The sequence below is a fragment of the Acartia tonsa genome, chromosome 4 (genome assembly GCF_053477335.1).
Source record: "Acartia tonsa isolate MP-2025a chromosome 4, ASM5347733v1, whole genome shotgun sequence".
Classification (NCBI taxonomy): Eukaryota; Metazoa; Arthropoda; class Copepoda; order Calanoida; family Acartiidae; genus Acartia; species Acartia tonsa.
The window spans coordinates 857,452-872,505 of NC_137263.1; the positions used below are offsets into that span (position 1 = coordinate 857,452).

At 32.8% G+C, this 15,054-nt stretch overlaps 1 protein-coding gene across 1 annotated transcript in view; it reads left to right on the plus strand.

Annotated features, from left to right (window-relative positions):
- The window catches only part of LOC145318130 (discoidin domain-containing receptor 2-like), a 131,640-nt gene that overhangs the window by 79,058 nt on the left and 37,528 nt on the right, over positions 1-15,054 (plus strand). Inside the window, exon 15 of the mRNA XM_080159479.1 lies at positions 14,867-14,955. Within this exon, the coding sequence (XP_080015605.1) occupies positions 14,867-14,955 (89 nt within the window). The remainder of the gene's footprint in view (positions 1-14,866; positions 14,956-15,054) is intronic.

The window sequence follows — 15,054 nt, forward strand, 5'->3', positions numbered from 1 at the left end:
TCGTCAATTTAGACTGCTAACATAGACATCATTTATTGTTCAGTTATAGTTGGTCCAATAAAAGCCGAGGGATGAAGAGGGGGTAAAGAGGGTATTGTTATTTTAGCCAGCTGCAAGTATCAATTTATAAGAGTACATGTAAATCTGTTGCAACATCCAATTAATAATATATATATAAATACTAGCAGCTACGCCCCTAGAAGCCTCTAGTGGCACTTTAAATGTTTCAAAAATCTAATTTGAAAAATAATTTCTCTAAGTTGCGTTACAATAATGATTAAAATCAAGGATCTAAATGGATAATACAATGGCCGATAAATTTATGTACATCCCAAATGACGATTCACAAAATTATCCCTTTTGTAGATTACAATTAGTGGTTGAAACTTTAATGCTCAACTTAATTAACAAACCAATAAAAATTCAATATAGTCCCCAAAGTTGTTGATCCAACGAATAAGAAAACGTTATAATTTAAAACTTTGGGGACCAGTGAACTTTTACTTTATTTGTAAAAAGAATGAAAACCTAGTACTATTAAATCATTTAATTATCTTGTATGTAAAGGGTTAAATTTAGTTAAAGGCACATTTTGTGAATATTTATACTTTGTTTGATTATTTTGCCGCTAGGTATCTCATTTTTTTAACGTTTTATATATTTTGTCTAATAGTAATTTTAAAAAAAGATTCTTGTAATTAATTTTTTATATAAAAATATGTTTTGTAACAAAAAATTGGATAGATTTTTAAAAAAATATTTCTTTGGATGTAGGCTTTAAACAATTAGCGTCAAGTAATTTTATAATTAAATACAAAGTTAATACTGTTACGTGAATATGTTTCAGTATTCAAAATTGAAGTACTTAGCTGTTAGAGTCAACATTGCTTACTTAACTAGATGCTATTAGCTCCCTATAAGCCTATTATATGGGTAGTCACGGGATTCCTCCCCACGGGATTCCTCCCACTGGATTCCTCCCAACGGGATCCCTCCCACGGTATTCCTCCCACACGGGACTCCTCCCACACGGGATTCCTCCCAACCGGGATCCCTCCCACGGGATTCCTCCCAAACGGGATACCTCCCACGGTATTCCTCCCACACGGGATCCCTCCCACAGGATTCCTCCCAAACGGGATACCTCCCACGGTATTCCTCCCACACGGGATTCCTCCCAAACAGGATACCTCCCACGGTATTCCTCCCACACGGGATCCCTCCCACGGGATTCCTCCCACACGGGATACCTCCCACAGTATTCCTCCCACACGGGATACCTCCCACGGGATTCCTCCCACACGGGATACCTCCCACGGAATTCCTCCCACACGGGATCCCTCCCACGGGATTCCTCCCAAACAGGATACCTCCCACGGTATTTCTCCCACACGGGTTCCCTCCCATGGTATTCCTCCCACACGGGACTCCTCCTAACAATGTTTCAATTTTTTCAAATTTTCAATTTTTTAGGGTAACACCCCCCCAAAAATTTTTTTTTCAAATTTTTTATTTTCATTTTAAGATTTTTGGGGGTGGGATAACCTTCCACACCCCCCTAAAAAAATTTTTTTTTCAAATTTTTTTTTTTCCATTTTCAATTTTGTTGAGGGTGGGGTGACCTCCCACACCCCCAAAAAAATTTTCATTCAATTTTCTTTTTTATTTTTAAATTTTTGGGGTTGGGGTGACCTCCCTCACCTCCATAATTTTTTTTTTCTTTCATTTTTAAATTTTTGGGGTTGGGGTGACCTCCCACACTTTTTCGGGGGTAAGGTGACCTTCCACCCCCCCTAAAAAAATTTTTTTTTTCTTTTCTGGATTTAAAATTTTTTGGGGTGGGGTGACCTCCAACAACCCCTTAAAAATTTTTTTTCATATAAAAAAATTTTTAATTGCAAAAAATAAAAATTTGAAAAATTTTTCAGGGGGTTGTGGGAGGTTACCCCATCCCCATGAAAAGTTTAAAATGGAGGAAGAAAAAAAAAATTTTTTAAGGGGGGTGGAAGGTCACATACCTCCTATGGTATTCCTCCCACACAGGATTCCTCCCAAACAGGATTTCTCCCACACAGGATCCCTCCCACGGGATTCCTCCCACACGGGATCCCTTCTACTGTATTCCTCCCACATGGGTTCATTTTACAAAAAAAAACATTTTCCCTTTTTTTCAGTTATTTATTTAAAAGAAAACCAAGATTTTATTTTTAAAATTCTTTTTCCAAATCATTTCCAAATTTTTTCTATAAATTGTCCTCTAAAGATTTTAAAAATATAGGTTTTTTATTTTGACTATATGTCTGAAAAAGTTTCATTTGATTTTTATACTTTGTCTGTCTTATCCAGCTTGCACCACGAGGAGGTCAAGTATAATAGCAAGCCATTTTTGATGTTTTTAATTTAAAAAAATTTTTTTTGCTTTTCTTTTTTTTTAAATCTTTTTATTTTTTTTATTTTTTATATTTTTTTTTTATTTTATTTTTTTTTTATAAAAAATTGTTTCCTCATAGGATCAGACAGAGCTAAAAATGTTAGCTACTGCTCTGAGATAGATCAACTTATTTGGGCTTGCTGCATAAGTATTAACTTTTGCAGCAAGTCTTTGGGCCAACAATTTGTATTTTTGTCTAACTGCAGGATTGTTGACAGCCTGATTGTCAGCATAAACCTTATGTTGGAGTGCAATGTCCTTTATAAGCCCATCTAAGAGTTTCCACACACTGGGATGTTTAGAGAGAAAGAGTGAATTTAATCCATTGTGGTATCCTTCTACAGCATTAGTGGTTCTGGGAACATTATCAGCTGGATCTGTAAAATGGTTCCAAACTTGAGGGGGATACCTAGGAGGATTTCTTGCTAGGCCTTCACCTCTATCTCTACCCTGGATGTAAGTTACCTCAAAGTAGGCAATCAGCTCATTGACTCTCTCTATATCTGGAAATGAATCAGCTAGTTCATGAATTCTTGGTAACACATCATCTAATGGAACAAATGATAATGCCATTAAGGATTTGACTGCCATGTTGAACTCTGGGTTGCTTTCAAATTGGCTCTTTAGACCTAGTTCTCCAACTTTTCTTATTACAGACTGACTAAGGTGGAAAAGGCATCCTTTAACTGAAGCATTTGGGTACGCCAGTCTGAATGCGCAACCGCCGAAAACCGCCGAGAAAAGGCAACAAAAATTACGGCGGGAAACGGCTGTTTTCGGCGGTTGCGCCGCCGTTTCTTCACAGTTCCATATTGTACCCCTATAAAGGAACTGCCATGCAAAATCTCAGATCCGTAACCCTTTTTTTAGTTGAGTTCCTTTGTTGACTCTTAGTTTTGGTTTCAAAAAGTGTCACTTTCGCCCCCCCCCCCCCTTTGAATGAATGGATATAACAGTTTACTATAGATGTGACTTCCTCCACCACACTATGTTTATATAAGAGGACAAACTATGAATGAAAATATGTGACCTTCTACACCCCTATAAAAAAAAAATTTTTCAAATTTTTTTTTCATTTTAAAATTTTCGGGGGTGGGCTGACCTTCCACACCCCCCTAAAAATTTTTTTTTCCTCCATTTTAAATTTTAAACTTTTCAAAGGGATGGGATAACCTCCCACATTCCCCTGAAAAATTTTTCAATTTTATATTTTTTGCCATTTAAAATTTTTTTTATTATTTGAAAAAAAAAGTTTAGGGGGTTTTGGAGGTCACCCAACCCCTAAAAATTTTAAATCCAGAAAAGAAAGAAAATTTGAAAAAATGATTTTTAGGGGGGTGTGGAAGGTCACCTTACCCCGAAAATAAAAAAAATAAAAATTTGAAAAAAAAAGAAAACGAAATTTTTAGGGGGGTGTGGAAGGTCACCCCAACCCCGAAAATTTAAAAATGAAAAGAAAAAAAAATTTAAATAAAATTTTGTTTGGGGGTGTGGGAGGCTACCCCACCCTCAACAAAATTGAAAATGGAAAAGAAAAAAAAAAATTTGAAAATTTTTTTTTTTTAGGGAGGTGTGGAAGGTCATCTCACCCCTCAAAATCTTAAAATGAAAAAAAAAAAAATTTGAAAAAAAATTTTTAAGGAGGTGTGGGAGGTCACCTCAACCCCAAAAATTTGAAAATGAAAAAAAAAATTGAAATTTTTTTTTTTTACGGGGGTGTGGAAGGTCACCCTACCCTGAAAAATTGGAAATGGGAAAAAATTGAAACATTTATAGAAGGAGTCCCGTGTTGGAGGAATACCGTGGGAGGGATCCCGTGTGGGAGGAATACCGTGGGAGGTATCCTGTTTGGGAGGAATCCCGTGGGAGGTATCCCGTGTGGGAGGAATTCGGTGGGAGGGATCCCGTGTGGGAGGAATACCGTGGGAGGTATCCCGTGTGGGAGGAATTCCGTGGGAGGGATCCCATGTGGGAGGAATACCGTGGGAGGTATCCCGTGTGGGAGGAATTCCGTGGGAGGGATCCCGTGTGGGAGGAATACCATGGGAGGGATCCTGTGTGGGAGGAATTCCGTGGGAGGGATCCCGTGTGGGAGGAATACCGTGGGAGGTATCCCGTTTGGGAGGAATCCCGTGGGAGGGATCCCATGTGGGAGGAATCCCGTGGGAGGTATCCCGTTTGGGAGGAATTCCGTGGGAGGGATCCCGTGTGGGAGGAATCCTGTGGGAGGGATCCCGTGTGGGAGGAATCCCGTGTGGGAGATATCCCGTTTGGGAGGAATCCCGTGGGAGGAATTCAGTGGTAGGAATCCCGTGTGGGAGGAATCCCGATGGAACCTATTATATGACATTAGGGTCCATGATTTCAACCTTCCACTAAAAAAATAGATTATAGTGGAAAATTGCATTTTTTTTGGGTGGAAGAGGTAAATGATGGGATCTATCAGAAGCAGGGACAAGGGAAGTTCTTTCTGATCAACAATTCTATTAAAATCACGCAACTAATTCACGAAACCTTTAAAAGTTTTGAATGTTTGGGATGATTCAACTATTATAAAAAAGGGTTTATAGTAAAGTAGATAAGGGTTTAAATTCGCTAAATCTCATCACTAAACCTCACTATTAGATAAGAAATTAGCAGACCGTTTTTCAAAACAAACAAAAGAATTCTTACCAAACAATTCAAAAGTAGGGAGATTAAAAAAATATTTTTAATTACTTCGTAAAATTTAAATCTTTAATTTTTTTTCTTTTCCATAATATTTGTAACTGATTAAAGACAAAAAACAAAATATTTTAATAAATTTTTACTTTGATGCATTTTCAAACACTTTTATTAACCCCTTAAAGCAAGTTAAGACAAAAGTTTCATATTGATTCAATGATTAAAATATATCTTACTTTAAAGCTCAAAAATAAAATTCATTGTTCATTACTTATTAAAACAAGGATGACAACATTCATAAGCGAAGCGCTGAAATTGAAGGACAAACATACATTAACTCTAGTAGAGTGTCAGAACTGAATAAACTGAATATTAATGCATATGTCTACAAAATTGTGAGTAAATTTGTTGCAAAACTGATTAAATACATGTTACTGTTTAAGGACATAATGACGTTTTTAGGACTTTATTATAGAGATGCTTCGCTTATAACACTTTACCTTGTTGTAATAGGAATCAGTATTAAAAAAATCTGATGACTAGGATAATTTTAACATACAAAAATTTGTTGTAAAAAAAGTAAAAAATAAGCCTGTTTTAAATGAACGAATGAACTTTCTGGTAACGATTATAGAGTTGCTGCGCTTTCTAAGTGGTACCTAACAGCTATAGGAATTAGCATGTAAAGTTTGAATTGATAGGACAATTCTAACCTTTTTAAATTAATGGAAACAGCTAACTGTAATGGAAAGACGTACGGACTTACGGACCGACCATAATTATAGAAAAGCTTCGCTTTTAAAAAATAAATAAACATAAAATACTAAATTCTATTTGACGAACACCTTAATAACAAATAAGCATAAAAAATATATATATTGGTGCCTTACCACAAAGTTGCCTATTAAGCACTGATCCCCCTCCTTATTAAGATTATATCTTTTGGTTTCCTTAATGCTATATCAAAAGGACCCCCGCCCCTTTGATCGTTTACAATTTGTTTTAAGTTAATGGTGGGGAAAGGGGGGATTCTGTGCTCTACAAGGCACTTTGGGGAAAATTACCCATTTTTAAATTCTGTAATAAGTTTGTAAATTGTTAATATTCGAGAAGATTAGTTGTTTTTATGTTCAATATTGCAGGACATGATAAATCATTTTATGATTTCAGGGAAGCTCCTTATTTACATTCCCTATTTCGACACTTCCCTCCAACTTGTTTCGCAATTAGAGGCAAGATGTTGTCAAGAAATACCAAATTAAACCACAACATATATTATAAAATTTAGGATTTGGAAAAGAATAGTTATGTAGTTCAGAATTTTATTGATAGGTGTCGTAAAAACTTTTTTTATGTAAAATTTTTTGATGAGATAAATATCTAAACAATCTTAAATATTTTTGAAAATATTACAGCTATCCACTCTTTGGGATTTTCAATAAATTTTATTCACTATTAAACATATAATTTACGAGTAGTCTATGATTTAGAAAAAATATATAAAATATGTAAAGAGCATTATTCGACTCGTTCATCTCAAAACTGAACATGGAACTAATCTCTGACTATCATTTTTGCATGGCTTGTAGTAAAGTGAGCAAAAACTAATAAAATATTGCTTGAGATTCTTATCAAATTCTGCCAAAAGTTGCATAATCTCATCATCTAGTTTTAACTGGAAATCTATGAAATCAGCTCTAAAGCATTGTTTGCCAGAATAGCCTTCCCTTGTCCCTGATCAGAAGCTTTACTGTAAATGAGAACCATAGCAATTCAACGATAGGCAAGATATTTCGCTACAGACAATAAAAATCTTGCTACTTTAAATATTAGGATATGTATAATTATGTATCTTATTTTATGTCTGTCAGTCTAATAAAATATCACTCACTAATTCTGAAGTATATATTGCAACTTAGGGATCTTAAGGGATAAGACAATGGCCGATAAATTGATGTACACGATCATACACAAAATTACCCCTTCTATAAATTACAATTAGTAGTTGAAATGTTTAACACGGAACTTATTTACCCTATCAAAATTCAATGTAGTCCCCATTAGATTAGGATATAATTTAATATTTTTGTCAAAAATTTTGAAATTTGTAAATGAATAAAGAACTTTTACTTTATTTGTAAAAAGCATGAAAAACTGAAAATAATATAATATTTTTAATTCTTTGCATTATTTTGTCCTTAAAGGGTTAAATCTAGCTTAAAGGTAAATCTTGTAAATATTTATATTTAGTTAATTATTTTGCCGCTAGGTGTCTAATTTTTTTAAAATTTGTATATATTGTGTCAAAATACATAATTATTCATACTTGATATATATTTTATATTTTTTTTTAAAAAATGGTTTGTAACAAAATTAGAGAATAGTTTTTTTTAAAATAATATGTGTTTTGCAAGTAGGGGAAATATGATCAATGTTCTCAAATAATTAATTTAAATACAGTAATTACAGAGAAGCACTGTAATGTTAATTAATTACAATCAACCAGTAATACAATGTTTCTCTTAATACTTTTTGGAATACAAGCGGCTTCGCCCCTAGCCTCTAGGAGCTGAGCCCAAAGAGGTGATCAAAAATAAAATTTAGGCGAAATTCGTAAAAGCACCAAGGAAATCATCTGCAAAAAAAAATTGGGGGGGAAATTTTCATTGTTGGGGGTGTTCCACCCCTCAAGAAAATAGCTTAAAACCACCTCAGGACCGATAGATATATACCCTGAAGAGTAGAATCCAATCGGTTCAGTGGTTACCGAGATCTTAAGCTTCAGACGGACGGACGGACAGACAGACATCAAGCTACTTTGTATATATTATTTGTCAGCCGTATTGGCTTCTCAAAAAATTAATTTAATTACAACATGTCACCAGCTCGATACTAATATCATTTTACTCTCAATTATTTGTCAGCCATTTGGGCATTTCCACGACAATAACTTATACACGTAGGAACTTTGTATCAAAACAACTTCATACTCTTTCCACAATTCAAATTCTAAAATTAATAGCTCGTAGTAATCTATAATTATAGAAGGTTATTTATCGCATAGTATTGTATTAATTTAACGATTTTTAAAATATTTTGAGAAATTGTCTGTAATACGATCCTATACATGATTTTTCAGTATGGAGACTTTTTAATCCTTGTTTATTTGATATATCCTATTAAAAAATGAAACCGCATTGAAATAATTTGGATATTAATAAAGCGAAACTCGCAGTGGGCTAAAATAATGATTCCCCGCATCCATCCCCTTTACCCTATCCCCTCCACTCTTACAAACTTTCCAATAAATGAGTTCCATATTAGCAAGCTAAATTGACGACAAATTTCCCCCTGTCAATATATATTATCCACGTATATCCTGTATCCCTTGTGAAACCACATTGAAATTCAGTTCAAAGGATCTTCCTTATATTTCAAAGCTTTGGTCTCGTCCACTCTTCAAATGAGCACAATCACAAATAATCTGCTCTACAAAGATTGAATACTTAGCCGAGAAGCTACTCTATAATTTACGCTGTCTGTCCGTTCGTGCATCAGTCCGTTTCGTCTGGGATGTAATTTTTTTGTGAGGATAATCCTAACTTAATAGCATAAGGTATATAATTAAAAGCAAAGCTTTTCTATAATTAGGGTCGGTCAGTCTGTCCGCAACAGATAGCTTTTTTCGTTAATTTAGGCATGTTCGAATTGTCCTATCAATTTTAATCATTGCATGGTGATTCCTGTAGTAGCAAGGTATGATTTAGAAAGCGTTGCTCTATAATCCTTACCAGAATGTCCGTACATCCATTTTAAACTTTTTAACAGATAATTTTATATGCTTTAATTATCCGATTGATCTGATTTTTGGAATACTGATTCCTAGGACAACACAGTAAATTGTAATTAATACGTTAGTCTGTTGCTCATACTTAAAAAAGACAATTATAAAATTAATTTGAAAACGTTTTGTAATTTTCTATCCTTCTCTTTTTTTTTAAACTTAACTTTACGGTTTCGGAGAACCAAATCGGTCCAGTGATTAGCAAGATCTTTTGTTACAAATAGACAAACAGAAATGATATAGTTAGATCTTCCTAAGAAGAATTGTGTAATTAAAGGGTTGTTTATTTCTAATACAACAAGAAATAGCATAAATATTAATGTAATATATATAGAGCGATAAATAGTATATGCAACAATCACCCCTTTTCAAAGGCCTTCTACCAACTTAGGGTTGGGTCTTTCAGATCAGCTGAATCTTCAAAAATAAATTTATTGCATAAATAACATGTACAACAAGGATGACAACATCCATAAAAGCAAAACTCTGAAAAGGTAGGACAAACGAACATTAACTCTTGTAGACTGTCAGAGTTGAATAATCAGAAAATAAATGTATAAAAGTCAAAACAAAATTGTAAGTAAACTTTTTAAACTGCTTAAATAAAGGATGATGTTTAAGTACATACTTACATTTTTAGGACTTGATTATAGGGATGCTTCGTTTATTACAATTTAATTTGTTGTCCTGGGAATCAGTATTCTAAAAATCAGATCAATAGAATAATCATTTTTATATTAACGTTTTTTTACTCGTTGGCTTAACAACTATGGGGACTTAAGTGAATTTTGATTGGTTGATTCATTAAATTGAGTGTCCAATCCAAACGTTTCAACCACTAATTATGATCTAAAGAAGGGGTAATTTGTTTATCATTATTGGAGATGTATATTAATTTATCAGCCATTGTCTTATCCCTTTAGATCGCTGAAGAGCACCTATTTAAATTAATTGATACCCCCCTATCTTGAAACTGAGCATCAATTTATATTTACATGTCTGGGGGGAAAGGGAAAATTATTCCAAAAAAAAGACCAGATTTTCATTTACTTTGATATATTGATGCTCGTAGCTGGCTAAAATAACGATACCTCCTTTTACCATATTGGATGAACCAACTGACCAATAATTGAAGTTCATGTTAGCACACTAAATGAACAACATTTTTTTGAGTAATATCCATGTATTCTATATCCATTTGAATTTCAATGATTAATTGAAATCTTTTTTAAAAGTTATTATCTCTTTCTGGTTTAGTTTACATGAGCAAAAATACAAGATCAACCACAGTCCAAAAAGCTAACATTAAATTAAATTTAAAAAAGATAAGATAGTTATTTCTCGCATCGTATTATAAACGGCTTTCCGCGGATATAGAATGTACAATTATAAGATTAAAACTAGTTTTTTTAGCCCCGAGATGCCGAAGGCACGGGCTAAAAAAACTTGTTTTAATCTTATGATTGTACATTTCTATATTCGTAGAAAACTGGATATAATACGATGCTAGACATAGTTTTTTCGTATGGATAAGAACCGGTTCCTATCCACCGGATTCGAATGAATACGAGAAAATATATTTATAAAGTTTCTCTAAAATGAAGAACTCAATCAGTTCATATCTTAATCGTCAGACAAAAAAAAAGTTAAAAAATAGACAATAAACTAGACACAAAATAAACCCAACTGTATAATAAAACTACTTCTTGAATATTTTAAACACTGCTATTTTGAACCAGCCAATCAAAATTTAATAAATTTAGACAAAGTCAGCATATTTAACACTTTGGGTACCAATATAATTCATATTCCAATGTCCCCTCCCTCCCTGAACAAGAAAAAAATCCCTTTCTGTTATCTCCCATTATTTAATTTCCAGAGGATTTTCAAATTTGATAAAAAAACAACATTACTGACCATTTAAAATTGCAGAAAAGCTTTGCTCCTTTCTAAAGAAGTTCATAGAACCCTTTAAGCATTCACATCCCTTTTCTCCCAATTAAAGTCTGTCTGGTTGAATTTATGTACACACATGCATGCATAAAAACATTTAACTCTATCCATGCGGGGAGATAATCATACCTCATTCCCCCCCCTTCACCCCCCCCCCCCAACCCAGTAAACTATAAACATTTTTACTCCCTTTCACCAATTAAAGTCTGTCTGGTTGAATTTTTGTAGTCACATGCATGCATAAAAACATTTAACTCTGTCCATGCGGGGGGGGGGGGGGTAATCATACCGACTCCCCCCCCCCCCCTACTATAAACAACCTAATCCCTTTTATTAATTTAAAGTTCTATCTGATCAAGTTACATTTTTTTAAAGGTGGGGCCAATTTCCTGCCCTCACCAAGCCTAAATGGTATTACTTTAATGTTTAAACAAACATTTTGTGGGGGGAGGTAAAAACCTACCTCCATCATAAAAAGTGGCCATGTGCTCCGCAAATATAGAATTAAAATGCATATTATATATAAGAAGATAGACATACAAATAGTTTACTATTTTACATATTATATTCTGTCAATACTTTGCAACATATTTTTTGGGGATGTTTTAGGTAATATTTAATTTTTGTATTTTTTTCACTTTTGGAAATATTCTACTCTATATCTAACTTTGTCTATCTGTCAGTCCATCAGGCAGTCAGACTGTCAGTCCATAACGCTATGGGAGAATTCTAAATTTCTCGACTGCTATTTAAGATAGACAACTAAAAAATTTATTGAAGATTCCTATAACATAATCTGTACAATATTTTGTCCGTCTATATGTCAGTCATGCTTAAAAGATTATTATTATTCTTTGTTATGAGAACTGAACATATGCTCCATAACACATTTTGTATGTTTGTTCATTTTATGATTTTTTTGCTCAAATATTAGTTTTATGAAAAATTACACAATAGACTTTCACTGATGCTTGTTGGAAGAACTAAAAATAATCCTGAACCGATCGGATTCTCTTAACCAGGTAGCTTCTCATAGGTCCCAGAAAGGTTTATAACTATTTTGAGGGAAGGGTATCACCACCCTCCCCAAAAAAATCAACAAAAATTTTAAAAAATAAAACGCTTCTATGCAGACAAATATTGCAACTAGCTAAAAACATAACTAACACCATCTATCAGCAAAAAAAATATTTTTGGTAAATAGTTGATTTTAAAATAGATTGAAAAGAAACAATTTTACGTGTCCTCTAGGTGCATAGCTGCTAGTTGAAAATATAAAGGGTTACTACCAATATATCTTTTAAGAAATATTGGGTAAATTGGCATGTATTTTTATGATATTTAAAAAAACACCTAAAACATTGTCCTATTGCTTATACCTGACTAAGACAAAGGTCCTGGTAGTTCCCACTTCACAAATCCTAGAAACAAAACTTGAAACTGTTCCCAAAGATGTAGATAATCAGTAGCACACCACTATTTATAGCAAGAATATATTGAAATTCCACTGTGACATTCTTATATTAATCAATCCAAAGAAACTACAATGCAAGATCGTGGAAGTAAAACTTGGTGTTTGTCTTTTTAACTAGTGCACAATGGTCTAGTCTTAATACTTATGATTTTTTGTACCCAAAAGATTAAAAGGGGTCAAAATACCCAAATAATTCACCTGAATCAAGTTAATCAACCTATAATTTGTGTGAAATTCTACTTTTGATAGCTTAAAAATATGTTTTTGCAAAGATTGATATAAACATCATTATTATTTCTATGCTTATGATGAAGAAGTACCAAGTAATCAAGTATTTAATTGTTATTTATCACAATGTGTTATAGATAGCTTTCCGCGGATATTAAAATGAAAAAGTTATAAGATTAAAAATAGTTTAGTTAGCTTAAAGGGAACAAAGGCTTATGCAAATAGCATTAATTTTAAGATTTTATTTCAATATTAATGGCAAATTGTCTTTAATTTGATGCTATACATATTTTTTTTTTCAGTATGGCAGAGAACAGATTTTAATCCACTCAATTTTAATTGGTTTCAAAGCATTATTGGAAAAAATCTTAATCTAAACCTACAAAGTTGAGAATGTGACCCAGAGTGTTTCTGAATAGCACTCCAGACTGATAAGTACTCACTAAGCAATTTTAGCCATTCCTAAGAACATTCAGTTACAGCAGAAATATATCATTCTAGTATATATTGTTTTATACTTCTATGCGAAAGGAGGGAAGAATTAATTGGACTGTAAATTATACTGGAACTCAAAATTTTAAACTCATTCTTTGCTTTAAAAGCTTTGAGTATTTTAATTGCTTGATTTTTACGAAATATTTTTTCAAAAATTAGGGATTATTTTGTTTATCATCATTTTTGTTAGCTGGGCCTCAAGGCTAACAAAACTTGTTTTAATCTTATTAATATATATGGAAAGTTGTGTATAATATGATGCAGTAAATAACTATTCAACTAATAATAATGTTTGTTTTTCCAAATTAGTGAAACACCTGTCTTTACTAATGATTCATATTTTCTAGAACCCGCCTTTTATCACTGTTTGATTTTAAAATTACAGACTTGATTATATTGTTTAAACTTCTCTAATTTCCTCAAAACTTTGGGAATAAATTTACAAGTGAAGCTTCTTGACAATTATCTGTCTGTCTGTATTAATGTATTAGAAGCTATAATGTAAACATAAAGGGTGTTTAAAATATATAAATCATACCTGCAGTACACTCTTAATTAGTTGTTATGGAAATACCTTATAAATTTATCCATTTCTAGCTCATGTAATGGTAAAAATCTTTAAGTTTTTACCAGTATTGAGAAAAGACTTTGGGTTTCATAACATTGCCTCTAAAGGGGCGTTTCATCATATTTTCACAGTTGCTTTTGATAGGTCATTTTAGGTTAGGTAAATGTTAATGACTGCCTTCATTAGGTTATAGCCCCCCCCCCCCCTAGCAGGGGTTAAAAATAGAAAAGCTACTGTGAACTACAATGAAACACCAAGAGACAATGTCACAAAACAGACTTTCTGCCACTGAGCAACTAAGCTTGAGTCACAGCCCTGTGCCAGGAGCTAAAATCTCAAACCCTTTTTTTCTTGAAACATATTATGAAAAGTGTACAATTTTTGTTTGATTCAGCTATGCTTTCATGGATAATGTGATCCTTGTATCTTGACTACGATATTGAATATAGAATTAAATTTATGTATTTGGATTGATTGCTTTATTAAACAACTATGTTAATTATATTCATAGACAATTAACTCTGTAGATCTTTACAACTATCATAATATTAACAAATAATATTTTACATCCAATATTAATCCCAAAAAAACTGGTTCTTGTATAAAAGTTTGTATTTTTAAACAGAAAACGAATAAATTTTGTATTCTTATAGCAACAAATGCTCTACAACCTAAATAGATTCCTTACTACCATTTCTCATATTGCTTTGAAACCGATAAATATCTGATCGATTAGAACCGGTTCTCAGCCATACTAAAAACTATGTCTAGCATTGTATTATATCCAGTTTGCTATGAATATTAAAATGTACAATCTTCAGCATCTTGGTTTTAAACTGGTTTTACTCTTAAAATTGTACTTTTATATCTGCGGAAAGCTATTTATAATACACTGCAAGAAATAACTATTAACATATCTTTTGTATATTTTAGATTGTACAAATAAGTAACTTACACATTGTGACAATCTTATAATATAATTTAATATGTGTTCTAAGTCTGTTAGCTGAGACATAAGTTTGGCATATTTAATAAGGTCTTATAATCATGCTTTAATTTTATACATATTTATATTTGACGGTTACTTAGAATCTCTAAAACTGCCTGGTTCAACCATTGTTTATAAAAACGAATTCAATACTAATAAAGTAGTACAAGGTAAATTTATTTTACAATCAAGGTTGTTTCTAATTTAATATTTGTATTTAGGTTCACCTCTGTGAAGTTTCTGATTCTTGCATCCCGGGTTCAACTGTTGTAGTCAGATCTCTGTGGAAAGACGCGAGTCAAATGGAAAAGTAAGATTTTATTATTTTGTAGCTCAGCTACTCTTTAACTTTTGCTTGTCCGTATGTATGATCTTTCCTGACTTATAACTTTAGTAAAAAGATCTTTGT